At 52.5% G+C, this 27,134-nt stretch overlaps 1 protein-coding gene across 1 annotated transcript; it reads left to right on the forward strand.

Annotated features, from left to right (window-relative positions):
- Positions 1–22,405: 22,405 nt before the first annotated feature.
- On the forward strand, positions 22,406–26,477 carry TMEM45B (transmembrane protein 45B). The gene is made up of 5 exons (XM_010201429.2): positions 22,406–22,604; positions 22,973–23,185; positions 23,958–24,142; positions 25,493–25,638; positions 26,360–26,477. Exons 1-5 carry the CDS (start codon positions 22,421–22,423, stop codon positions 26,475–26,477), a joined length of 846 nt encoding a protein of 281 aa, XP_010199731.1. The 5' UTR covers positions 22,406–22,420.
- Positions 26,478–27,134: the final 657 nt, after the last annotated feature.

Consider the following 27,134-nt stretch of genomic DNA (forward strand, 5'->3'; position numbering starts at 1 on the left):
GGGCCCTTGTCAGTGCTGATAAATACCTAAAGGTAAACCATTAGAAGCCAAGAGCTTTGGGGTTCATGGAAGAGACTGTCCAGAAAAGCAGGATAAGTACCTTGTGCCACATGAACTCTTGATCCAGTGCTTAATTCCTTTCTCTTTTACATCCTACTGCTCTTTCTGCTTTGGTTTGTGTCCTCCAGAGACTCAGACCATGATCCCCCAGCGTGTGGCATTTCCCAGCAGGAGCTGGGGGATCACAGGAGCCCAGGGCTGGGAGACCTCACTGACACACAGCTTTCATGGAACCATCACAGACGTATTTCTGTCTCAGAAATGACACCTGCTGGCATAAATATCTGCATTTACTCCTTTCCCAGAGCCTGCCTTTTGGGCTTTGTTTGCCTTCATTGATGTTTTACAGTTGTAGCAGTAAAACCACAGAGCACCCACCTAATTCCATCTCCATTTAACTGCCACCCTTCTTCATGGCTCCATTCTAACAGGGTCTTCAGGTTGATACAGCTGATGCTGAACTGGCTGTGGAGGTTTTACCTGCTCTTCACCTGAACAAAAGCCATTCAAGGCAGAGACCAGAGAAGGGCCCTTGAGAAGGCCCAGCCTGGCTCTTTCTGCCTTGCACACAAAACAAACCCAGATTGTGAAACGCCTGTTGGAAAGGCAGATACAGAAATTAAACAGCCACAGGGCACCCAGGTTGGTGGATGGCTTCCAGAAACATTAGGTCATAGATTAATTTTTAATTTATCCCTTTTCTTTCCCCCCCCTCCCCTCTCCTCTCTCCCAAAATACACCCAGGCGCTCTTCCAGCAATTATCAAAAGTCACTTTTTATAGAGGGGGGGTGTCTTCTTCAGCAAAGTTCTCCAGCCTCTCTTCCATTGGCTTCATCCTCACCCCATCTCAGAGCTTTTCTTTCTTTATTTTACATTAAGGTGGAACAGCTCTTGTGGCAGCAACTTGCACTTTCCTCTGGATCAACCCAAAACCAAACAACCCCCAAAAGTCGTTACGGATCAAATCGTCCTCCTTGGAAGTGGGACAGAAGCCTTGCTAGGTTTGCTTGGCCTTTGCAGCTTGTTTGCTGTTGATATCCTCGTGGGGAGGAACCTGCTCCTTCTCATTTAAATAATTATTCCCCTGGGAAAGCACAGCCAGTCCTTGCAGTGACATCAGGGACTTCAGCTCGTTCCTACACCGAGCACAAACCTACAGCAAGGGCCCAGCAATGACATTCCTTCCAACTCAGGGTTGCTAAAATGCTGCCCAGGTGCTTTACAATGCACCTCCCAGCTGGAAAGTGAAGTGATTTAACCACCAGCCATAGGAATTGGTGTGGCAGAATTTTGGGGAGAGGGAGGGACCCCACCAGTGACAGCATCGTTGATCTCAGACAGCACAGCCCATCTTCAGGCAGCAGTGCTGCCTCAAGGATCTTGTGTTGGCTGGTGGGAGCAGCAATCTCAGCTTCTGGCTGCTCAGGAAGCATCTTGTCCCTAATGGGTGAGATGCAAATGGCAGGGTGACCTCATTCCTCTGGAGCAAGGGATCCAGTTTACAGACCAAACACGTCGCCGTGCGCCTGTTATTGAGGTCATTCGGTTTCAGAACTCCTTCCAAAGTCACTCCTTCCAAAGATTTGGGGGCAGAGGCAATGTAACCAGGTTTAGTCTTAGCTCTTACCTCTAGGCTGCCCTCCTACCACGTTACCCTACTTTAACAACCGATTAAAAGGCAGAGGAGTGCTGCTGTTACCGTAGACGCCATTGGCTCCAGCAGTGCAAGGCCAGTTAGGCACATAGGAGTTACAAACATCCACTTCAGCCCCAAGTCTAGAAAGCAGAGATGGAGAACAACCTTGAAACACCATCTAACTTAACTACCCCCTTCAGGATTCCAGAGCAGAGACAACTCTGTCTAACCCATCTTTGGCACTTTTGTCTATCGTGGCATTAAAACCCACCAATGACTCAATTCCATGTTTCTCTAACGGATCTCTTCTGGGTTTTCACTGTGTTTAGATGTTTCCTACCATGAACCCCCTTTGTTCCACTTCATTCCTTGCTCTCCTGAGAGTGAACAGAGGCTGTTTCCCTCCCTCACAGATTTTTGCATGCCTTTGATTCCTCCTCCCTCTCAGAGCCCTCTTTTCTCAGCTGAGCAGCCGTGCCTCACTCAGCCTTCCTTTCAACGTTGTGTCTCCTCACTGCTCCTCAATCCTGCTGCTCACTCTGTTGCATCAAACAGACAGATGATTGTCCTCAGTCCACCAACTGGAATTCATTTAAATCTAAGGAGATAATTGAAGCTTGTTGGACCAATATCAGGCAATGATCTCATTTATTGACCAGAGATGTCAATCTGTGTAGTACTGGGTTAGTCATCGATACGTGCATAAATGGCAAGGCATCTGTGGCCAAGTTTGACCTGGGCTTACAACATCCACATCCAGGTCTTCTACAGAAGTCATCTGGGTTCCCTCTGAGTCTCCAAGCATTTGCCCAGTGATGAGGGGTGAACCGAAACCTGACAAATCCCCACTGGTCTCCATGGCTTCAACCAGAGACTCAACAATGGAGCAATTCCACACTCGTACTGACCATCACCAGAGACATGAGCAATAAAAGCTCTGGATTCTCTCATGTTTTACACAGGGCTCAGCATTTAAAGGCTTTTTTTGTCCTCTCCCTGCAGCCACCAAAGACAGATTGCTGTTGCCAAAGCTGATCAGGGCAGTTGGAGTTACCTCCTCTCCATCTGATGTCCACCCAAAGCCCTCGTGCTTAAGCAGAGTTGGATGAAGCTGGGTACTGCTGAGTGCTGTGGGATTTGGGATTTGCTTTGTTCCCCCCCTAAAATCCCTCCCAGGAGCTCCCTTTTGCCACCTTAAGTAGATGGTGGGAATCTGAACTCAACCCAAATAGCCTGAGCTGTACTGTGACGTGGATTTAAAAGGAAGAGGAGGAGGTGGAGGGGGGGGGAGATATATTAGCACATAAAATATTAAGTCATTCACATTTTCTGCAATTAATTTATCTGTCATCAATAGGCTCATAAACTATTTGACTCTCTGACAGCTTGGAAAGGGGAAGATGCCAACTTTTCCTGCAGGTGTGCATCTGGTTGGGAAGACATCAGTGACTGTACGTGCAGGGAGGGAGGGTGAAAGGAGGGAGACAGAGGGGTTGTGAAATAACATGGGAGGGAAAGAGTTGGCAAAAATGCTGGCTAGCTGCATTCATTCTCCTCAGAAGTGTGAAAAGAAAGGTGTGCAGAGCCTTGGCTTCAAAGCAGCATTCCCAAAAAGTAGGTTGAGAACCCCCTAGTGAATGATTTCATTGATAGGGCTTCGGGCAATGGACCCTTAAAAGGAGCCCAGGGCACTCTAAAAAGGTTTCAGCACATTCCCTATGCTACAGTGATACTTAAAATGTGTATTCAGGGCCAGCAATCTGGTGCTTACATGCCACTGTGACCATAAATCCTACTGATTTCACCAGTGTGTAGGTTCCTGTATGGGTTTTGCCTATTTGCTCTTCAGAGCTTTTCCCTTGGCTCTCATCTGGGCATCTCCACCCTGAGCCTATTTAATGGCCATGGACTACAGGGCTCTGGGGCTTGGGTATCTCCCAAGATGCCCCAAGACAAAATGACCCAAGACAGATCCAATGAGTCTTGGTAAAAGCCAAACAGAGAGGGGTGTTATCAAAAAGCCAGACAGCATTATGAGTGCACCCCCACTGCTTCCTACCAAGCTGGAAACAGGTGACAACATCTCAGTTCATCAACTGTTTTATCAGCTCTCAAAGGTTTCCTCTGAGCCAGAGCAGCGTGGCTTTGAAGGGATGAGAGATGCATGACAGAGGAAGAGAGGTGAGCATGGAGAGGACCTGTGAGCTGGAAGAAGTCAATCTTTCCAGGATGCACCTCCTTTCCCCCACCTCTGTGCCTGCACTTGCTTGGAGTTTGTGTTTTCCAGACCTCAGGAGGCTGCAAGTGCTTGGAAAGCTAATTCAGTGGCTCTGTGCTGCTTTGTGGGATCTCTTGGGGTAAGGATCTCTCAGCTTCCTTTTCCTTTGTTCATGGTTGAATTTTACTACCCAGAAGCATTCTGGTTCCCACACTGAGTTACTCCAGTTCCCTCATTCCCTAGTTGGGATTGGGGTAATTTTGCCTGTCTGGTAATTTTTGGCAACATAAAAGCCCCACATGAGCACTTGTTGATTTCTACTGATGCCCAGAAGATTGAGAGGGCTTTGCATTCAAATGGTAAAAAGCTGCTCTCTGCTTGAAGAGGGGGGAAAGCAAAGCCATTGCAGCCACAGAAACAGATAACCCCCGTGGAAATGTGGCAAAGTTCTCATCTAAAAGCTTTGTCAAGAAGCAAAGCACACCCTGAGTCTCAAGGGATGAGGGAAAGCTAGTTGTGAGAAGAGTCCTGGCTACCTTTTTGCCTGCCTTTTGGGAGAAAATGAAGGGAGAAGGTAAAAGCAAAGGACACTACTGTGCTTTGGGTACCAGAATGGAAAGGCAGGAACAAAGCAATTAAGGTTTGGGTTTGTTAAATAGTGAGGAAGCTGAATTTCCACTGAAGCCCAAACAGAAAGGATGCTTTAAACTGAAGCCTTTAAAATCCATCAGTCTGGCTCTCCCATGCACATTTATGTTCTATGTTTTCTTCATTGCAGGCTTGTTGGTCCCCTCAGTGGAGCTTTAACACCATGCAGAGGAGCTCCAGTGCCTGCACCCTGCAGCTGGTGTGTGCTGGGAGCTGCAGCCGTGCAAACAAGGTGTGTGCCTCGTGCCAGGCTCTGTGATAACGTCTGTCACCCATACACCCGCCTCGAAACTCGAGACACAAACACCTCCTGGCTTGGGGAAGCTCCAGATCAACCCCCTGCTAGATGTTGCCTCTTCATTGTGAGCCAGTAGTGTGCCAAGAAGGCCAAGGGCATCCTGGCTGGGATCAGCAGGGCAGGGATTGTCCCGTGTGCTGGGCCCTGGGGAGGCTGCAGCTCCAGGGCTGTGTCAGTGCTGGGCCCCTCACTCACTGCCACAGGGACACTGAGGGGCTGCAGCGTGGCCAGAGCCGGGCACTGAGCTGGGGAAGGGGCTGGAGCACAAGGGGCTGGGGAGGGGCTGAGGGAATGGAGGTGTTGAGCCTGGAGAAGAGGAGGCTGAGGGCAGACAGGAGCCCTCTCTAACACTCCCTGACAGGAGGCTGCAGGGAGCTGGGGGTCAGGCTCTTCTCCAGATTAAAACAGGCTCAAGTTGCCCCAGGGGAGGTTGAGGCTGGAGCTGAGGCAGAACTGTTTCCCTGAGAGGGGTGTCAGCCCTGTGCCAGGCTGCCCAGGGAGCTGGGGCAGTGCCCAGCCCTGGAGGGATCCCAGAGCCGTGGAGCTGAGGTGCTGAGGGCTGTGGGGCAGTGCTGGGCTTGGAAGAGTGAAGTCAGAGCTTGGACTCCAGGAGCTTCAAGCTCTTTCCCAACCCAGATGATTCTGCAATTCATGCAGTTTGCTCACCTCCAAGAGTCTTCCAAAAGGAATTAAACAAAACCAAGGGGAAAGGGAAGAACCAACACAAGGAATGTCACTCCAGAAAGAGGGAAAGGTCCTGAACGTGCCACTGGCGTGTTGCTGCAGACAGCTTAAGCTGAGTGTAAATTCCTTGGCAGTGACATCAATGCAGCAGTAAGTGATGCATTTTCTTGGGCTGAGATTCAATTTAAGGTCTTTTCAGTGAGTGGAATGATTGAATGGGACTTATAAAAAGCCCCAAACCCACAAACCCACATTAACAAATGAGACTCCTTTTGTTAAAGCTCTCGTCAGCTCAAAAGGAGTTTTTCCCCCCCCCTTTCTTTTCCCCACTTGAACTGTGGTTTATGTACTGAAGTCTGCTGAGAATTTCCTTGACTTTCACTAGAAGTCATCCCTCCCGTCCACTCAATCTAGAAGCTGGCAAGAATGTTTGCTGATGCTGGATGAATCACCCAAGGCTTTGGGGATCGTTGGCTACTCCACACTCATCCCTTTCCACCTCTGAGCCAGAAGAAACCACAAATTCTCAGAATGCCAGGGAAAGGGAGCCAGAAAAGGACCACTTTGAGCTGTGCATCCTTGAGAAATACAGCACAGAACACTCTCTTTTGATTGATTCTACTTCTTCTGTTAAACTGTGCAGCTTTCAGCAGTCAGTGCTTTACAACCTCCCCAAACCTGCCCCCAGACCACTGGGTTTAATGCCCCCCCCCTTGCAAATCTCTCCTCCAGAAATTGCCACTTTTCTTTCCCTCTCCCCCCAAAACACCCTGTAAAAAGTCAGACATTGACATCATTTCACAAGGAGCTCTCCCTGCCAATGAATTTCAAGCCAACCTGGATAATTCCCTGGTGAAAAGACAGTAAAGAATAGTTTTGTACCAGCAAGGGAAGGGCTTAAAAGTTTATTTTCTTGCTGAGTGACTGGGGTTAGGCAAAACCCATCCCCAAAGGTTTCATGATGCAGCTGTAGGGATTGCCAAATGCATACTCAACCAGAGGACTAGTTGGCTAAAAATAGGGAGTAGATTGTTAACCCTCTTTCTGTTGATCCAAATTAAGTGTGAGGATAGAGCTGGTGGGAAAGGAAGAGGAAGGGGAGGAGGCCACTGAGCTCAGCACTTCCCACCAATTCTATCCTTCCATCTCCTTCAGACCAGGGCTGGAAGGAATCCTGTGGTGACCAGTGTGTTGACACCACCAGATCTCCATCTTTACAGTGTGGTTTAGGCTAAAGGCACTGTTTTACACTGAGGGGTGGGAAAGGAGGTGAATATGTCCCTAAGATTTGGCTGTTGGGTTTGCAGGGTCTGATGTGACCCTGCCACATGAGTGTCCAGAGTCTGCCTTGAGTTGGGAAAAGGGGTTTTATCTCATGTGGCTGTTTGAAAAGGAGATGTTTAATCAAAGCTGGTTGTTTTGGGAGAGAGAAGGAGCTCAAGCCAGCAGCTCATCCTAGCTCTTCTAGACATGTCTCTCTCACCAGGGTGAGTTCATGCCTGATGATGCTCACTGGGTTTCACTCCTCTATGGGTGTCTGCAGGTGGATCAAGATGGTTTGGGGTGGTGTGCAGGTGGATCAAGATGGTTTTGAGATGGTCTGCAGGTGGATCAAGATGGTTTTGAGGTGATGTGCAGGTGGATCAAGATGGTTTTAAGATGGTCTGCAGGTGGATCAAGCTGGTTTTGAGGTGGTGTGCAGGTTTTGCAGAAGGGTTTTAGGAGGGACTTGTTCAGTGGCAGTGCAGCATCTCCTTTTGGGAAGGGAAGGCGTGGGGCACAGCCAGGATGATCTCACCCAGATATGACCCTTCAGCTGGAGATTGAAGCACAATGGGACAAGACATAGAGGCAATTTCTAGAGCTGAGCTACAACCCGCTCCCAAGGCACCTTATCTTCATCTCTAGTTGTATCCATTCACTTGCAATCAAAACCCAAGGGGTTTGGGATTAGATCTGCTTTGATGTTACCCTGGGCAAAACAGCAGCTGAGTGTAGAGTGTTTGTTTTGGGTGTTTGTGCCAGGGGAAGAAGAGGTTGCAATGAGAAGTGGCTGCAAGGTAAAGCACACCTCAGCTTTGCTTGACAAGTCATCTCTCGTGCTTCCTTGCCTTGCTGGGGACTGCTATGAACTTAAACCCCATAAATGGAAATGCTGGGGTGGGAGGAAAAAAAAGCCCAATAAATTGTTAAGATTTCTGCAGGATTAGATCCAAATAAAACAGGAAAACCCCAGATAGTTCCTCTCTCTCCTGTGGACCCCATTTTTGGGGCCTTGTCCCTCAACAATTTACACTTTTTGGATAAAAGGGGAGGGGGGACAGTGGAGAAAAGTCACTTGAAAAGTAAGTCGAAGGCTCCAACATGTGTTCTCGGCCGCTTGAATTCAAGAGGAGGGTTTGCAGGCTTCCCGTGGGAGCTGCCTTTCACAGCTCAGCCCTAATCCTCTGGAAATCGCCTGTTCCCTACAGCTGTTGGTTCACCAGATCAACTCTTTGTTCAATTATTCTTGGCCGAGATGGTGTGGGCTGCCTCAAAGGCTGCCGGCTCCATCCCCTCGGCCTACTTCAATCGCCTTCCGAGGAGCCTCAGCCCGTTTGAAGCCCACCCCCGGCCTTCCTCACCAGCCAGGCTCTCCTCCCTCCCCCCTCTACATCCCTTATTTTATCTCACCCTGATATCCCCAGCACAGGGAGGGAGGGGGATGTCTGGGCAAGAAAATAATTACAAATGAAAGTGAGATTAGCAGAAGCCGTCGCGACAAATGGGGCCGAAATGGTTTCGGGGCCTTTTAACGGGAGAAGTCGGCTGCAGCTGCCATCCCTGTGGCCATGAGGAGAAGCACAGGGCCCAGTGGGACTTGGGCATGAAAGCCTCAGACCCGACAGCCCACGGCTTGAAGGGATGAGATGATGGATTGGGGCAGCTTGGTGTCATACAAATGGATTGGTAATGAACACAATATGGGGAGGTTTTCCACCCCCATTTCGCTGAGCTCGCAGAAGTGTTCAAACTCATCTAAGAAATGGCTCTCAGCTGCTGAAAGGTGGTTCTTGCCTGGTGCTGGGAAGCTCTCTGGGCTTCACCTTGTGAGGGTTCTGAGCCTTCAGCCTCTCTGAGACAAGGCACATGATTCCTTAATGGCTTGTCCTCAGTTTGCTAAACCAAAAGGTCAGGATAACACATCACAGTTATCCCAGATACAGAACACACAGGGGGAAGAAACCCTTCACACAAGACCTTAAGAGTTGATTATTTCTGGAAGGAGGTCAGATGGCTTTTGAGAAGTTGTTCCTACTAGGTACAAGGCTGAAAGCATCCCCCAGCTTTGAGGACCAAGCAAGAAGCCAAGATGAAGACAGCATCCTTGTCTTCTCCCAGCCATCCAGCCTCATAGTAATCAAAGAGAATGCTAAGCTGGGTTTTCCTTCACCAGCAAGGCCTTAAGCAGCAGCTCTTACGCTATAGGCAGCATAGGAAGTGTTGTCTTTTGGCCTGGAGCTATGGGGAAGCCCTGCTGTGATGACCAAGGCATGGTCAAAGCTCAGGAGTCTTATGGGATTGGGAGATGTGTCCCTTTTCCTCCAGACTCCAAATTTTGCCCCTGGCAAGAGGAGATACCTGCTGCATTGCTGTCAGAAGTGGTACAGGACAAGGGGAAATATTTCATAGCATCATAGAATTGGTTTGGTTGAAAAAGAGCTTGAAGCTCCTGGAGTCCAAGTCTACCCCATGGCCCTCAGCACCTCAGCTCCACAGCTTTGGGATCCCTCCAGGGCTGGGCACTGCCCCAGCTCCCTGGGCAGCCTGGCACAGGGCTGACACCCCTCTCAGGGAAACAGTTCTGCCCTAGCTCCAGCCTCAACCTCCCCTGGGGCAACTTGAGGCCTTTTTCTCTCGCCCTGTGGCTTGTGACCTGGGAGCAAAGATGGCCGCCCCTCCTCCCCTCAGCCTCCTGTCAGGGAGCTGCAGAGAGTGCTGCTGGCTGCCCTCAGCCTCCTCTTCTCCAGGCTCAACACCCCAGCTCCCTGGGCAGCCTGGCACAGGGGCTGACACCCCTCTCAGGGAAACCATTCTGCCTCAGCTTCAATCCCTGGAGGCAACTGGAGCCCAGCCTCCCCTGGGGCAACTGGAGCCCGTTTCCCCTTGGCCTGTTGCTTGTTTTGAGCAGAAACTGACTGATTTCGGTGAGATGTGCATCCCTTTGGGCTCATGTCCCTGTGCCCTTAGTTCAGGACTTGCAGCACCTGAGCAGAGGCACCACAGTGTCCCCCTGTTTTGGGTATGTCCCCCCCTCCCCGATTTCTAAAGCCAAACAGGTTGCTCAACATCACATCTGCATCCACCACCCCTCATCTCTCCCCCTATCCTTCCTTCCATCACCCCCAGGCCCCTTTCCAGCTGCTCCCCACATCTCCCCAAGCAATTACTCTTGAAACAACACATCAAACCACCATGAAGGCCCATCCTGGCCTGGCTCCTTTCCCTGGCCGCCATGGCGAGGACAGGCCGGCGCTGAGGCCTCCGTCCCGCCTGGCACTTTGAAGCCCTCGGCGGTGACAGCTGGGCCGTGCCACAATCCCCTCAGCCCTTTGGGTTAAGCTGGGGTGTTTTTAAAATAGTCCTTCCCCTCCTCCCCTGCCCAAAGGGTGACAACTGCACAATTATTTTAGACTCTGTTTACGGACCCGCAGCGTAACTGGAGCTGGCGGGCGGCGGGGAGGAATGGGACATGGTGGGAGAAGGGGGAGAGGGAAGTAAGACCTCAGTGGGTTTCACCTCAATTAACAGCCCCCCTTCCTCCCTCCCACAGGTGGCTAAGGGTGTTGGGAAAGTCCTGAGTGGGTTTCACCTCAATGAACAGCCCCTTTGCTTCTCCCAGGGATGCTGGAAAACTGTGTGCAAAAGCCAGAGCACTCGAGATTGGTGGCTGGAAACAAGGGCAAGTGTGATGGGGAGCAGCAAAGGGATTTGGGAGTGTTTAGTCTGGAGATGAGGAGGTTGAGGGGAGACCTTCTTGCTCTTTACAATTCCCTGACAGGAGGTTGTGGCCAGGGGCTAGGTGGTGGGGTCACTCCCAAGACGCAAGGACAAGAGGAAACAGCTTCAAGTGGCACCAGGGAAGGTTAAGTTTGGATGTGGTTTAGTGATGGGCTTAGCAGTGTGAGGGGAAAGGTTGGACTCCATGAGCTTAAAGGTCTTTTCCAACTGAAATGATTCGGTGATTCTATGATAAGGAGCTTCTGGGCAGCAGCTTGGGGCTGGCTGGGAGCTGGGCAGCCCCAGTCCCTCCCATCCCTGAGCATCCCTCGGTGCCTGTGGCCTGGGAGCCTTTCTGCGGGCCCCCAGCACCACCTAGTGTTCCCAAATTCTCCCGGGGTTCGTTTCTGCATTCCCTGAGACGTGTCTGGCCACACACCGTGTGATGGTGATGTCCCCAGGGCCAGGATAAACAGCAGCATCCCACAAGGACAACCCCTTCGCCCCCATTTAACTGCCTCTCTTCCATTTAACAGCACAAATCCCCTCTGCAGGCTCTCAGGTGTGAAGGCTGATTCCCCAAAACCCAACACCCCGCTTCCCACAGCTCTCCCAAAGCATCCTTCTCCTTGGGCAGGGATTTGCAGGGCAGGCTGAAGGGCTTCAGCATCTAGGATCACTTCTGCAGAGCACATCAGGGCTGTATTTCTCTTCCTAAAGGTCAGCTGATATCAGAGGTTTGCATTTGCCCTCGTCCTCCAGCCCAAGGGATGGATGTGAATGAAATGCAACCATTTAGGATTGATTGGAGGTGCTGGAAATTAAGCAGAAGTGATAAATGTTTGCTCAGGAATGAGAGTCAGAGCTGGGGAAGAGGGTAACAGAGGGTAAAAACATTGTGGTGGATGACAAATCTGGGGATGGGGGAAGAAGGACCAGTAAACATCAGCATGAACAAGGACACTTCCCAAACCTTATTCAGAAAGCAAAGAGTTCAGTGGTGAGGTGTCAAGACAACAAAACTGATTCTCTCTGTGTCTTTTCAGGTGAAACTACATCCTCCCCACACACCCTGCATCTGCTCCTGCCTGACTCTCGCAGCTTCACAGCCCCCCAGTGACTTTGCTCTCAGTCAGAGACGTTTCTTCCAGCTCCAGGTGATTGAAACCAACGACTCCCTCCCCCAAATATCCCTTGTTTTCCTAGAGGACACGGGCAGGGACAGCAACATGGAGCTGCTGGGCTGGGGAGGTGACATTCCTCCCTCTGCCACCGAGATGTGCCCTTGCTCCACTCACTGCTGAATGCCAGCTTGCAGGAGGGGAGAAGGGGATGGAGAAAAGCCCCAAATCAAGATGATTTTTCTCTTACTGTGCCTCTCTTCTGCCTGCAGCAGCTCCCTTTGTAGGGCCTGGGGAGGGAATGGCAGTTTCTTTAGCTGAGAAGAGCTGCAGTTGTGTGCTTGGTGTGGAAAGAACATGGGGCAGAAGTGGTACAGGACAAGGGGAAACATTTCATAGCATCACAGAACTGCTTTGGTTGGAAAAGAACTTGAAGCTCATGGAGCCCAACCCCTCACCTTACACCGTTATTTTTTCCCCCCTGCTTGTCCCTGTTAACGTTTCCCACAGAGTTTTGCCCTTTTTGCTGTGCAATCACTTTCACCTTTAAGCCTTTGCATCTCCCTTCCTGGTGCCTTTATTTTCTTGCTCTCTGCCCTCCTTTCCTCTTCCATTCCTTTCCTCTGCCTAACCCCATTCTCCCTCCTCATGAGCTTCTGTCCCTTATGAAGGCATTTACCTCACCCAAGCCCTCTGCAGTGGCAGCATCCAGCTGGGGCTGATGCAGTTGTGGCTGAGCTCTCCCTGCTTTTATTTCATTCCAGTCCCCTCTCACCTCTTTTTCCCCAGCCAGGGTCTCAGCTCAAAGACAGAGCTGTAATGGAAGCCTTTGGGTTGTTCTTTTTGCTTGTGCCTGCCTTCTTTGCCAAGCTCTGCCCCAGAGTGATTCCTTTCTGTCTGGCCCTGCATGGATGCTGTTTGCTCCCTGCAGCTGCAGATGTGCTGGGTTGGATTTATTCATCTCCTTTTGCATCTGGCAAACTCCTTCCTGGAAGCAAGAGAAAGAGGCTGAGCTCAGCAAACCCATCTCCTTTGCTGATTCCCAGTTTGCACCTTCCCAGGGCTCTTTTGTCTCCTCCTCACACCCAGTGTGGGGAATAAAGCTGCCCATGGTGGGGGTGATGGGTGTTTGGAGGTTGCTCCAGGTCTCTCTGCCACTTCTGCCTTTAGAGCAGGACACTGGGGCTGGAGCATCAGTGTGATGGGGAGCAACTGAGAGTGTTCACTCTGGAGAAAAGGAGGCTGAGAGGAGACAGGAGCACTCTCTCATACTCCCTGACAGGGGGCAGCTCTCTTCTGCCAAATAACAGTGACAGGACAAGAGGGAACAGGCTCAGATTGCCCCAGGGGAGGTTGAGGTTGGAGCTGAGGCAGAACTGTTTCCCTGAGAGGGGTGTCAGCCCTGTGCCAGGCTGCCCAGGGAGCTGGGGCAGTGCCCAGCCCTGGAGGGATCCCAAAGCCGTGGAGCTGAGGTGCTGAGGCCATGGGTCAGTGCTGGGCTGGGCAGGGTGAGTGCAGGGCTGGGACTGCAGCAGCTTCAAGCTCTTGCAGCTGAGCCCATGTAGTGATTGCCTGCAGCAGGGACTAAGTTGCTCGTTTCAGGAGGTTTCACAGGTGCCCAAGCCTTGGTGCAGGATGGGAGGAAGAGAAAACAAGAGAGGGGGCACAGAAGTGTCTGGGTAAGTGTGCCAGGCCACTTCTCAGCTTGCTTTCCAACCTTCCTGCATCCTAAACTTGCAGGCAAGCCACACAGCTCATCCCTCCAGACGCCTGGCTGCAGGAGCAGGAGATGACCTTTTCACCCACCCCTTCTGCCAGCACAAGGCAATGAGGGAAATCATTTCCTGGCTCTGACACACCATCATTTCCTCCACTTGTCTAATTAATCCTGAGCCCTTCCTGAGTGAATTTATGCCTCTCTCCCTCCTCTTCTTCCTGTGTGCTCCAGCCTGTGCCAACCCCTGCATCCTTGGAGGCTGCAGGTACCAAAGAGCAGGTTATTTTTCCCCCCCAGAGGCCATCCTGAGGTGTTCCCAGAGCAGCAAACTCCTGTTTGCAGGGTCACTCCCTGCAGATTTGCATGGAGGTGTGAAGGGACTGGCAGAGGGCTATGTTCAGGGGGCTGGGGTAGGCAGGGAGGAAGAGAAGCAGAGATGGGTAGGACACAGAACATCCCTTTTTGTGAGGTCTCAGAGTTTCCTAGACCAGGGATTGTGGCTTTTTGTCTTTTACCAGGGCTCATTTCATGTGATGGCACTAAGCAAAGCCTGAATCCTGCCTTGGGGGTCATATTTAGCTGGGTGACTCCATGAAACCCCCACGATGCTCATGGCTAGTGAGACCCCAAGCTCAGCTTAGCCAAGCTTCAAGAGGGATTTCAAGCTTGTTTAAGGAACTGAGAGGGTTTTCAGAGCTGCCTGAGCCGAGACACAACTACAAACTCGAGATGGCTTTGGCTTTTGCTGTGTTTTAGTGCTTCCTTTATCCTGGACCACTTGGAAGTGAGACAATTTTGCTGTGGTTGGATTCTGTTTCACCCCCCCACAAGCTCAGGAATGGTCTTTACTACACTAAACAGAGCTGGAGAGGTGGTTTGTTTCCTCTAGGTTAAGATCTCCCCAAACACACACCCCTTGCTTTCACCTCTGCAAACATTTGAGGGCACCAATTTCCTGGTAGCCAAGAAACAGAGCAACATTTGGTAGGGGCCAGTTTGCACTTCAGAGCTCAGCTTTAGCTAAAGGCTTTTGCTTTTAGCCCAACTCAGCCTTTGGAGGGGAGATGTGGGGTTTAAGTACCAGATGGGGAGGTGTTGAGTGGGGTTTTAGGTGCTCCAGTGGCACTTTTGGCCATTCCCCTGTGGTTTGCTCATGGGCTTGCACAAAGAGGCAGCACCCCCCCCAGCTAAAGAGCTGTTTCCATCCCACCTCTCATTTATTTCTCAAGCTCAGGAGGGATTTTTGGGGTGAAGGGAGGAGGGCTAAAGCCTTCCATGTGCCTACAGCACCTCCATTTATCCCAGGGCTTGTGGAGCAAGCTCCTTGAAGTGGGAGAGGGGGGAAGGTGTTCTAACAAGAGCTTCTAACCATGAAGCCATTTAAGCAGCACAGTGGCTATATGGCAAACATTCACATTCAGCTTCCTTACTCCAAATTCCCTGTGGCAGGTGTGAGCTGCTGTGTGTGTGATGTGGTGTGATGTGATGTGATGTGATGTGATGTGATGTGATGTGATGTGATGTGATGTGATGTGATGTGATGTGATGTGATGTGATGTCAGTACCTGCTGCTGCTCTGGACAAGCGACATAGATCTCGGGCTGTTCCACAGAAGGCTCTGTCAGTGATGATAAGGCTGATTTCTCTCCCCAAAGGCATGGTGGGGGTTAATTATTGAACAGTTGTAAAGCACCTGCAGGGCTGGAAAGTGTTCTTAAGGATCAAATTGGGGGGGGTTATAGGAGGCTGGGTCAGCTACAGGGAGCTTGGGGTAATATGGGTTCTGAGTGGGGATCTCCCCCTTCAAGGAGCATCCCCCATGACCTGGGGGAGAGCAGAAAATGAAGTGCTTCAAAGAAATGAAGGTGTTCTGCAGGGTTTCATGGGTGCAAGTAGCTGAGGTGAGGGGTGATGCCTCAACACAGCCCCCCCATCCCCACACAAGGAGGGAAATGAAGCCTCAGGGCAGGCAGTTTGTCAAGCCAGGGCTGTTGCAGAGTTAGAGGGAAACTGCACATGAAAGCACCTGCTGTGCCCATGGCAGGGGTTTTTTCCTATGTGTGTAGGATTGGTTTTCCCCTCTGGCTGGGGTTTGGGGCAAGCTGGGAGCACCCAGGGCTGGCAGGGAGGAGGCTGGTGCCCGCAGGCAGGGGAGGAGCAGAGCTCAGGCGGGAGCAGGTACGGCGGCTGGATCGCTGGGGCAGGTAAGGCTCTGCTGGCTGGGCTTAGAGGGGAAGGGGCTTCATGGGGGGAAAAGAGGCTGGGGAAGAGGGTGGGAAGTCACCCCAAGCTGTGGGATTCACCCCCACATGGCTGGGAGGGGAAGGGATCCCCCACCTGCCTGCACTTTGGGTGGGTAAAGGTAAAGAGACCCCTGAGGTTGGCATCCAAACCAGCCCCACAGAGAGGGGTTGAGGTGAGCAAGCCCAACCCCATTCCCCTTGGGAAGTAAATTGAGGTGTGTGGGGGGGACACAGGGTAAAGGGGTGGGCTCTGCCCTTGACTGGGAGGGGTGTCCCACTGCCCTGAGGTGCCAGGGGGATGGGGCACAGGAGGGTTTGCTGCTCTCCCTCCCCAGCCAGGCTGCGGTGGCAGAACAGGACGGGGCAGCCCAGCAAACAGGCAGCAACACTTCCCAAGGAGGAAGCTGAGAAGATAAACACAGTACCTGGGGCCTGAAAGCAGCCAGAGGTAAGATCCTAAAGGCAAATGCTCTCCCCACAAAGCCCCCCTCAGCCCCTTGCTGGGCTGTCTGCTCCCCTCCCAGCCAAACTAAGTGCCAAAGCTCGACTCAAATCACCACTGAGTGCATGGAGCCAGAAGCTCCCTCCTCACCTTCTTCTCTCTCTGCCTAGAAAAGTCTCTTCTAGTGCCCCAAAAATGGGCAGATGAGGAGGAAAAGCAGAGTCCAGGGACTTGCCCTGCTTCCCATTCACAGGGTCCCTTCCTTCCTCCTACCAGCTCCTCGTTACAATCCCAACACCACCTCGAGGGTGAGATCTCTGAGGCTCCCAGGGCACTTGCAGAGGCTTCTGCTGAGCACCTACAGCTCCCTAAGAAGCCCAGGCAGCTGCAGCAGCCTTTGGTGGCTGTGTTGGATTAGAAGTAGTGTGGTCAGCAGGAACCAAGGTAGTGATTATGCCCCTGTTCTGAGCACTGGTGAGGCCACAGCTCGATGGAGAGTCCAAAGCAAGGAGTTAACAGGCAAACAAGAGGCAGCACAAGGAAGAGCAGCAGCAGGCAGAGAGCAACAGAACCCCTCCATCACCAGCTTTTCAGTCTCTCTCATCTCTTAGTGCCACTTCTCAGGTGGCTGCATCGTGTTTATTCAATATCCCTCAGACCCAGCATCCCAAACTTGAAGCTTTCACCCCATTTGGAGCTTCCAGGAGGGGTTTTCCCACAGCAGCAGCTCTTTGTTTCCCATCAGCTCCTGCAGCACCTGATGGTCCTACAGATATCCCCCAGCAACTGAGCCCTAACAGGTTCCAAGGATGAGGATAGAAGTGTAAAAGCCCTGAGGGACCCTTTAGAGGCACAAAAGTCACTCTCCTGATTGCTCAGTGTCACTGGTGCAGGTGGAGGCAGAGGGAGGAGTGAGAAAACCCCACAATGATAATGGGATGAAAGGGTTGAAAGTGGGGTTTTCAGCCTGACATCAATGCATTAGGGATCCAGCTCCTAGGGGGGGCTAATGGATGTGATTACAAGTGCCTCAGCAGACAAGACAGGGCTGGGGATGGAGTGAGGCAGGCAGCAGCAGCAGAGCTGGGATTCCTATCTCCTGACATCTCCTGGGTGCCTCTGCCATCTTTCTCTCTACAGAGGAGTTATCTCCCCTCCCTGTCTTCTTGCTGAGCTGCTGCTTTCCCTTTCAACCTCCCCAGGCAGAGTATTTAGGCTGTGGGGCTGTGTTGTGTTCAGGGCTGCACATTGAGAAGGTGCTTTTATGGCTGAAGCCCCTCAGCTGCTGTCAGCCTGTGGGGCTGGGGTTGATCCTCTCCTGCAGTCTCAGCACAAGGAGACCCAGACTACCTGGAGAGGGTTGGAAATAGCTTCCTTATGGGGACCATCCCTGTCACTCCTGGATGCTCTGAGAGCCAGGCAGCAGGGGAAGCAGCTCTAGGGTGTGTGAACTGCTGGATTGGCAGAGATCAAAGGGCAGAGTTAATTGCAGGGCTGATGGCTGAGACCTGCTTCCACTACTGAACTTTAGACTGTCATTTCCCAGCTGGGCAAAACAGAAGTGACATCATTGATGCACTAATAAAACCTTTAGGAAAACAATAGAATAAGCCCCCAGTAAAGCAAAGAAGAGCTCAGGGAAAAGGCTGCTCAGGGAGGGTGTGGAGGCTCCTTCTCAGGAGGTTTCCAAACCCACCTGGATGTGTTCCTGTGCCCCCTGAGTGAGGGGAACCTGGTGTAGCAGGGGCTTGGGCTGGAGGAGCTCTGGAGCTCCCTTCCCAACCTCCACCATTCTGGGATTCAATGCAAAAAGTGCCCCAGAAAAGAGACTGTCTGTGGCTGCCAGAGTAGGGTGAGGACACAAAAGCCTTGTCAGCTTCCTTAATATCCTCTTGGCTGCTCCAGATGCCTCCCAGGGTGGTCATGTGCATTAGATATAAACCAAGAAGCAAACCATCTCCTTTGGGAGGTGATAAGTGCAGCTGAAAGGGTAAATCATTAAGAGTAAATCATTAAGAGTAAATCATTGTGGGTAAATGATTAAGCAGCGTTGGTGCAACCAGGGAGCAAAGTGCATAGATTCTGAGGCAGCAGTGTCTTATCAGGTGGATGATGAGGGACTGGGGCAAGGTCAGGCTTTGCAGGGATGCCCTGGCATGGTGGATGTCACTCCCAAGCCCAACATCAAGCTGGACCTTCAGCTTTTTCTTTCCCCTCCCCAGGGTGCTTGATCTCAGGCAGAGTCTTGGAGCCATAGGGATAAACAAGAGCTGTTTGCTCCAGGGCACACCACAGGGGGTTTGTTAGGGTGTTGTTTTCCTCTCTCCCTGCTTTCACCTTTTGCATGTTTTCAGAGGAGGAAGAGAGAAGCAGGAGCAATAGTTTGGCTGGTCAAGGGTTGCCAGATAAGCTGCTCCTGCTTCCTGCAGGCACTGCCAGCAGCAGCAGCCCTCAAACAGCTCCCTCTCAGCTCACCTGATGGAAGCACTGGAAGGTGAATGCCCTCACCAGCCAGGCTGTGGGGATTCTACCTCAGTTTCAGTTCCCTCCTTTGCTTGATAAGCATATCCTGGAGGTTGTCTCAGTTGGGAGCTGCTTTAGCAGGGAGGCTGGGCTGGATCACCTCTAGAAGTCCCTTCCAACCTTCGCCATGGGCAACCATCAGGTCCCCAGTTAAAACATAAGTGCTGGAGCTGGGTGGTGGAGGTATGTATTTGAGTGTACCTCTTGCTGTGGCATCCTGGGATGGGTTTCCTTCTGCTTTCAGCCCTTTACCCCTGCCTCTGTGTGATGGGATTCTCTGCTCACTCACAAAACACAGGGGTTGGGGTGTGTGTGAGGGGGGTGTTCCTTCATCCAGCTCTCTGGCTGATGCATGCTGCTCCCTTAACCCCAGGGGTACAGGTGGATGCTCCAGTTCCCTGCTTGTCTCTTACAAAGAGACTAAAGAGCCCATTGTGTTAACCCACTGGACTGTGCTGGTGCTGCTGTGAACCGGCACCGTGCTTTGATATCGTGTTTAATCACCCAGTGAGCCCACTGCCAATAAATCTCTCCTTTTAAGTCATGAAACAAGGCAGAGCCTCACAGTGGCTGCTACCAGCTGGACAAAACAATCTGTGCCATGCACAGCATTAAAAACCCCCTTCCCAAATGTGTGGAAAGCCTCCAGGACAGCTCCTGGATGTTTGGTGAGTGTAGGATCAGGCTGGTTTTGAGCTGCAAGGACCTCAGCCCTGCATGTGGGAGCTGCAAGGACCTGAGCCCTGCATGTGGGAGCTGCAAGGACCTCAGCCCTGCATGTGGGAGCTGCAAGGACCTGAGCCCTGCATGTGGGAGCTGCAAGGACCTCAGCCCTGCATGTGGCTGCATGTGGCTGCATGTGGGAGCTGCAAGGACCTCAGCCCTGCATGTGGGAGCTGCAAGGACCTGAGCTCTGCATGTAGGAGCTGCAAGGACCTCAGCCCTGCATGTGGGAGCTGCAAGGACCTGAGCCCTGCATGTGGCTGCATGTGGGAGCTGCAAGGACCTGAGCCCTGCATGTGGGAGCTGCAAGGACCTGAGCTCTGCATGTAGGAGTTGCAAGGACCTCAGCCCTGCATGTGGGAGCTGCAAGGACCTGAGCCCTGCACATGGCTGCATGTGGGATCTGCAAGGACCTCAGCACTGCATGTGGGAGCTGCAAGGACCTGAGCCCTGCATGTGGCTGCATGTGGGAGCTGCAAGGATCTGAGCCCTGCATGTGGCTGCATGTGGGAGCTGCAAGGACCTCAGCCCTGCATGTGGCTGCATGTGGGAGCTGCAAGGACCTGAGCCCTGCATGTGGCTGCATGTGGGAGCTGCAAGGACCTCAGCCCTGCATGTGGCTGCATGTGGGAGCTGCAAGGACCTCAGCCCTGCATGTGGCTGCATGCAGCAAGGTGCTGTTTGCAGGAGGAGGTAATGTTTGCTTAGCTCAAGGGGTTGGATTAAGCTGCTTTGGTAAAACCAGTTCAAGTCGGGCAGGTTGGCTCCAGGCTCTGAGCTAACCCAGGGGATTTTCCTGCCCCAGGGGAAAAGCTGCCTCTGGGAGACGGTATCTGAACACTGCCAGGGACACTGGACTTCAAGGGGTGAAACAAGCTGTGCCTGGGACAAAGTGACCTGAAAATCAGATAGTCACCAAGCCAAAGCAACTGCTCTCCCCTCTCAAAGGCTGTTATCTTTGACTCAGAATCACAGTCATAGAACCATTTGGGTTGGGAAAAGAGCTTGAAGCTCCTGGAGTCCCAGCCCTGACTTCACTCTTCCAAGCCCAGCACTACCCCATGCCCCTCAGCACCTCAGCTCCATGGCTCTGGGATCCCTCCAGGGCTGGGCACTGCCCCAGCTCCCTGGGCAGCCTGGCACAGGGCTGACACCCCTCTCAGGGAAACAGTTCTGCCTCAGCTCCAGCCTCAACCTCCCCTGGGGCATCCTGAGCCCATTTCCTCCTGTCCTGTCATTCCTAGAGAGAAGAGACCCCCCCCCAGGCCCTTTCCAGCAGCTTCCAGCCCCTCTGCCCCAGCCTGTGGCATTGCCCATGTGCAGGACCTGGCACTTGGCTTTGAGCAACCTCAGCCCATGGCTCCATCACGAATCCCTGTGTGTCAGCACAGCCTTTGCTATCGATTTTAAGCCCCCAGCTGGCCACCTGGACACAACTGACCTGTGATGGTGCCAAAGCAGCATCCCCAAAACTCCAGGGAGAGGGGAAGGGATGAGAGGAGGTGATGATGCAGCCATGGAGTTGGTTTCTGTGCCCAGAACCAAATAGTTTTGTTTCCAGCAGCTTTGGGGTGGGGGTGGGGGGGGGAGTTGTTTTTCAAGCTCAGATAACAAAACTGCTTTGGCTTTGCGAAACAGATGCAGTGGGGGGTGGTTTTCTCACCCATCCATGGGCTGCAAAGAAATGCCAAGAATTAAAAACATTGTTTTGGACAAAACACCTCATTCCCAGGGCTGCTGGAGGAGCTAAAGAAATCCTCTGGTGTTTACCCCCTTCTGTATTATCCCCCTGGTCCTGAAAAGCCCACCTTGCCCTCGGTCTGCAGGGGATGCAGGACTGCAGAAGGGTAGGAAAAGCACAAGCTGCTGCTGGGAGGGATCCCAGGGAATGCAAGTTTCAGGCTGGGATGTGTCAGAGATGGCACAGAGACTTCAACTAGTCTGGGCCCTGGGGTTTTTTGGCTTAATCTCAGGGCAAGGACCTCAGAGAGCTCCCAGATACTCCCACCTCTCACCCTTGGAGGGCTCCTCAGTGCTCTTTCTTATACCCACATATCCAGTCAAGCCTTTTCCAGTCCTGCTTCAAAGGGAAACCCCTTTTTCTTTCCCAGGATGGTGTCAAATAACTGGTGTGAACTGGACAATGACACTGTTTTCCTTCCTTCCCCTTGCAGCCAGAGCTGCACAATGACACTGTTTTCCTTCCTTCCCCTTGCAGTGAGAGCTGGACAATGACACTGTTTTCCTTCCCCTTGCAGCCAGAGCTGGACAATGACACTGTTTCCCTTCCCCTTGCAGCCAGAGCTGGACAATGACACTGTTTCCCTTCCCCTTGCAGTGAGAGCTGCACAATGACAGTTTCCCTTCCCCTTGCAGTGAGAGCTGCACAATGACACTGTTTTCCTTCCCCTTGCAGCCAGAGCTGCACAATGACACTGTTTCCCTTCCCCTTGCAGTGAGAGCTGCACAATGACACTGTTTCCCTTCCCCTTGCAGCCAGAGCTGGACAATGACACTGTTTCCCTTCCCCTTGCAGTGAGAGCTGCACAATGACACTGTTTCCCTTCCCCTTGCAGTGAGAGCTGCACAATGACACTGTTTCCCTTCCCCTTGCAGCCAGAGCTGGACAATGACACTATTTCCCTTCCCCTTGCAGTGAGAGCTGCACAATGACACTGTTTTCTTTCCTTCCCCTTGCAGTGAGAGCTGCACAATGACACTGTTTCCCTTCCCCTTGCAGCCAGAGCTGGACAATGACACTGTTTCCCTTCCCCTTGCAGCCAGAGCTGCACAATGACACTGTTTCCCTTCCCCTTGCAGTGAGAGCTGCACAATGACACTGTTTCCCTTCCCCTTGCAGTGAGAGCTGCACAATGACACTGTTTCCCTTCCCCTTGCAGTGAGAGCTGCACAATGACACTGTTTTCCTTCCCCTTGCAGTGAGAGCTGCACAATGACACTGTTTCCCTTCCCCTTGCAGTGAGAGCTGCACAATGACACTGTTTCCCTTCCCCTTGCAGCCAGAGCTGCACAATGACACTGTTTTCCTTCCTTCCTTCCCCTTGCAGTGAGAGCTGCACAATGACACTGTTTTCCTTCCCCTTGCAGTCAGAAGAGGCCACTGGGATGGCAAACTTCAAGGGTCACGCACTTCCAGGCAGTTTCTTCCTGCTCTTTGGGCTCTGGTGGTCTGTGAAATACCCCCTGCAGTACCTCAGTCACAAAGTCAACAAGAAATCCCACAGGGTTTATTGTTTCCAGCGTGTGGATGCCATCGAAGGGGGAATCAAAACCATCTTTGCACTGATAGGTAAGGGCTCTATCCTACTCCCAGCCTGCAGTGGTGTTACAGGAACCCTGAGAAACTGGTCCAGGCATCAAAGGATGTTCACCTTGGCTTGTTCTCTAACCCATTTAGATGCAGAAAGACCGTGTCCTCACACTCCTTCCCTGGCTTCAACCCCCACTCCTTTCCCCCTTAACACAAACCCATCAGCCAAAGAGTTGGTTTCTTTACCCAGAGCCAGTTTTGTTTCCATCAAGCTTTAAGGGGGGGTTATTTGTCAATCTCCTTTATCAGAACCCTTCCCCCAGCAATGAGTAACACCAACCATCAACCACCAGTACCCCCCTTTCCCCCCAAGAAGCGGCTCCCCGTGCTCTCCCGTGTCCGTGCAGGGATGCTGGCAGAGCAGTTCGTCCCCGATGGGCCACACTTGTACCTCTACAGTGGGGAGAACAAGGACTGGGTGAAGCTGATGAACTGGCAACACACCACCATGTACCTTTTCTATGGGCTCTCTGGGGTTGTGGACATCTTGACCTTCATCTCCCCGCTGGTGCCGCGGGGTTTGGATCGTCTCACGCTGGCCGTGGCTGTGTTTGTTGAAGGTTGGTCCAAGGGTGGTGGTGGCAGCTGCTTCAAGGAGGGATGGAAGGGGAGGGTGAGTCAGAGAGGGAGAAGGATTTGACAGGCTGAGATATTGCCCTGAAGGCAGGACATGCTGCAGGTGACATATGACCAAAGGGTGAGGTGGGAAACACAGGTCTCACTAGGTGCTGGCATTGCCTGCGTTGGGGTTTCTTGGGTGACAGAGAGACAAAGCAGCAGGCTGAGCTTCCTCATGCTGATAAATGGTGGCTGCTGCATGTACCTTTATACCCACAGAGCTCTTGGCATGCTCCACATCCCCCCCATCAGCTCTGAGGGACCACTAACTGCACTGCAGGCACCATCACCCTCATCTGCTTGCGTGGCAAATCCAAGTGACCCTCTCCCAGCTCATTCCTGGCTTTGAGCTGCCTCGTTGCAAGCCAGGATTTCAGATCACACAGGGGAAAAGACACTAGGAAAGGAAGGTCTTGCTCCCATAGAAGATCCTGTTGTGTGTGAAGGCACAGCTCCTGTTATCTTTTTATCTCCTTCCCCCATCCCAGTGGTTTTTGAAGCAGCAGCAGGGGCAGCTTGGTGGGTAAGGAAAGGAGAGCTGTCACGTCTACCTCCCAAGAAGGTGATGGGCAAAGCAAGACACAACAGGAGGCTGCCTGTGAGGGGAGGGTGATCTGAAGAGCCCACTGACACTCCCAGGATGATGGGCTGCCAAGAGACCTGGAGGGATGCTGAGACCCTCCTCTAAGGGCACCTGACTGCTTTTTTTGGCAGGTTGTCTCTTTTACTACCACGTCCTTCACCGCCCCGCTCTGGATCAGCACATCCACTCCCTGCTGCTCATTGCCATCTTCTCAGGAGCCTGCAGCATCATGCTGGAGGTTTTCCTCCATGACAACATCATCCTGGAGATGTTCAGAGCTGGTGTCACCATCGTCCAGGGAACGTGGTTCTGGCAGGTGAGTTGTGGTGGAGCTGAGCAGCGAGGTGGGAGAGCAAAGGGGGAAGAGGAGCCACACATGGCCCCTCAATCTCCTGTCTCTCAAGGATCATTTTGCCAGGCTCACTCCAGAAATAGAATCACAGGTCATCTCTGCTCCTGCTGCAATGCCTGTTTGTCTTGCCTTCTTGCTTCTCAGGGAGGAAGGGGCCCAGGGAGAGCGAGTGCTTGCTGTATCTAACCACCAAGCACTAATTGCTTCACGTGTCTAATGCCACCCTGCAGCATTCCCTCTGCTCCAGTGCAAAGAGGCAAAGCCCACCAAGCAAGAAAATGGCTGAGCAGAAATGCAGCCAGCTGCTTGCTTCAGCAGTAGTTGGAGGAGCAAAGAAATGAGCTGGGAGATAAGGGCTGCTGAAAGTGGGCTGCTGGAATGAGTTCCCCTCCTGTTTCTCAGCCCCAGGGCTGCTGTGTGAACTCAAACTCAACTTCAGAGGTTAAAAACTGTGCTGAGCTGGCAAAACAACTCAATCTGGAGCCTTTTGAAAGGATGAGGCTGGGATTCTGCAATGCAGAGGGACAAATGTGTTGGAGCTTGTGGGGGGGGAAATAAGAGGGGTCAGCACTGCCAGGGCAAAAACCAATCTCCTGCTGAGAGATCCTGTGGCCAGCAGGATGGGGAAAGTGATTGTCCCCTGTGCTGGGCCCTGGGGAGGCTGCAGCTCCAGGGCTGTGTCAGTGCTGGGCCCCTCACTCACTGCCACAGGGACACTGAGGGGCTGCAGCGTGGCCAGAGCCGGGCACTGAGCTGGGGAAGGGGCTGGAGCACAAGGGGCTGGGCAGGGGCTGAGGGAATGGGGGTGTTGAGCCTGGAGAAGAGGAGGCTGAGGGCAGCCAGCAGCATTCTCTGCAGCTCCCTGACAGGAGAGATGGGGGAGATGCAGGGAGATGGGAGTCAGGCTCTTCTCCAGATTAAAACAGGCTCAATTTGCCCCAGGGGAGGTTGAGGCTGGAGCTGAGGCAGAACTGTTTCCCTGAGAGGGGTGTCAGCCCTGTGCCAGGCTGCCCAGGGAGCTGGGGCAGTGCCCAGCCCTGGAGGGATCCCAAAGCTGTGAGGCTGAGGTGCTGAGGCCGTGGGTCAGTGCTGGGCTGGGCAGGGTGAGGGCAGGGCTGGGACTGCAGCAGCTTCAAGCTCTTTTCCAACCACAATGATTGTGTGAGTGTGTGCTTCAGGGCTCAAGTCCCTCAGCCAGCACATGGATCCCAGTGACAGCCAAGAAGGACACAGGGCTGCTGGAGGTCTTCAGCACATCAACACTCCCCCCCACCCCCTTCAACACCAAGGTAATACATTTCTTATTGCACCCAGATTGGGGTCGTGCTGTTCCAGCCATGGGGAGGTCCAATGTGGAATGAGGAGGATCACAGCAACATCATGTTCCTCACCATGTGCTTCTTCTGGCACTGGGCAGCTGCTATGGCCATCCTGGCTATAAACTACACCCTCGCTTACTGGTACGACTGGGGCATGAACGTGGGCAGGAGCTGGTGGGGTGGGGGGAAGCACAGAGGGATGGAGGTGGCTGGAATGAGATGTAGATGACACTCCAGCCCATCCTGGAGTACAAAAGTCAGAGCTGAAGAAGCAGCCCTTGGCTGCTGTTGAGGGCACAGCAATGGGTGTGCATCTGATCTGTGGAGTGCCCACAATGCAAAACAGTGTCAGCAAGAGGCACAGGCATTCAGTGCACAGAAAGCAAACAGCTGAGCCCCTGAAACTGCTCCTGGAAGTCAATTTTCCTTCCACTCCCTCCTCTGCAACTGAGTGCTGGATGTCAACCTTGAGTTCAAGAGAGAAATCAAAAGCATTACCAGGACCCCCTGACACTTTGTCCCCTCTCCTGCCAGGGTTTGACAGATGAGGTACAACAGCACTGCCTGATGGCTCCAACATCACCAGCCCCTGGCACAGCTTTTCCAAGGGGATGGGGAGGGGATGTTTTAATTCTTTCAGGAGGGCTCCTACAGCCTCAGAGCTCCTAAGGGATGCTTCATGCCTTGCTGTGACGTGCTACAGAAGACACAGCCCAGGCTACACAGCCACTAGACTTTATTCTGGCTCCTCTAGTTTCTCCCCCTCCCTGTATTCATTGCAGGTGCACTTTGTGGCCCTGAAGCATTCTGGGCATTGGTTTGGGGGTTCTGCTCACAGTGATTTCTTGCTCCTGTGTTGCAGCTGCATCCAGAGGTGCAGGAGAGTCAATGGGGAGCCCTACATCGGGCTGGGAGTCCGGCAGCAAAAGCACGACACCAGCTCCCAGGCTGCCTTCTTAAATGGCTCTGATGAGGAGTGAAGAAGGTGCCAGGAACGTGAAGAAGGTGCCAGGAACATGAAGAAGGTGCCAGGAACATGAAGAAGCTGTTTTCTAGGAGAGAAAAAAAACCCCCTAGATCTAGATTAAAAGCTAATGAAATGCTTCTGTTGTGGCAGAGCAAGGAGAGCTGCCACTGCTCTGTCCTGCTGCTGGGAGCACACAGGCTGGTGGCTGCCCCTCCAGCCACACAGGGCTGTTGCCCTCCCTCAAATGCTGCTTGCACTGATTTTTGGCTTTCAGCCACAAAATTAAGCACAGAAACCCAAGATGAGGATGTGAGCTCCTGTGTGGTGGTTTTGCCAGGGTGGTGGAAGGCATCCTGAGCTCAGCTGACTTTTGCAGGAGCCTGGGGAGGGTTTGACCTGATGATTAAGACCAGATGAACCTTCAGGCTGAGGTCATGGGCCTCTGGAGCAAGGCACCACCTAAGGGAAGGAGACAAAGAGTGTGGAATGGGAGATTATGGCAAGCTTGCTCCAGTTTGGCTGCACCCAATGCAAATTTCACCCCCAAAGCTCCTGGCTACAGAGGGGTTTCATGAATGATGTTCATGTTCCAGGCTGAAAGAGTGAATAAAGGTGGAATGAAAAGCCTCAGTGAGCTGATATCCTCCAGGTGAAGTCTGATCAGTTACAG

Source organism: Colius striatus, chromosome 23 (assembly GCF_028858725.1).
Source record: "Colius striatus isolate bColStr4 chromosome 23, bColStr4.1.hap1, whole genome shotgun sequence".
NCBI classification, from domain to species: Eukaryota; Metazoa; Chordata; class Aves; order Coliiformes; family Coliidae; genus Colius; species Colius striatus.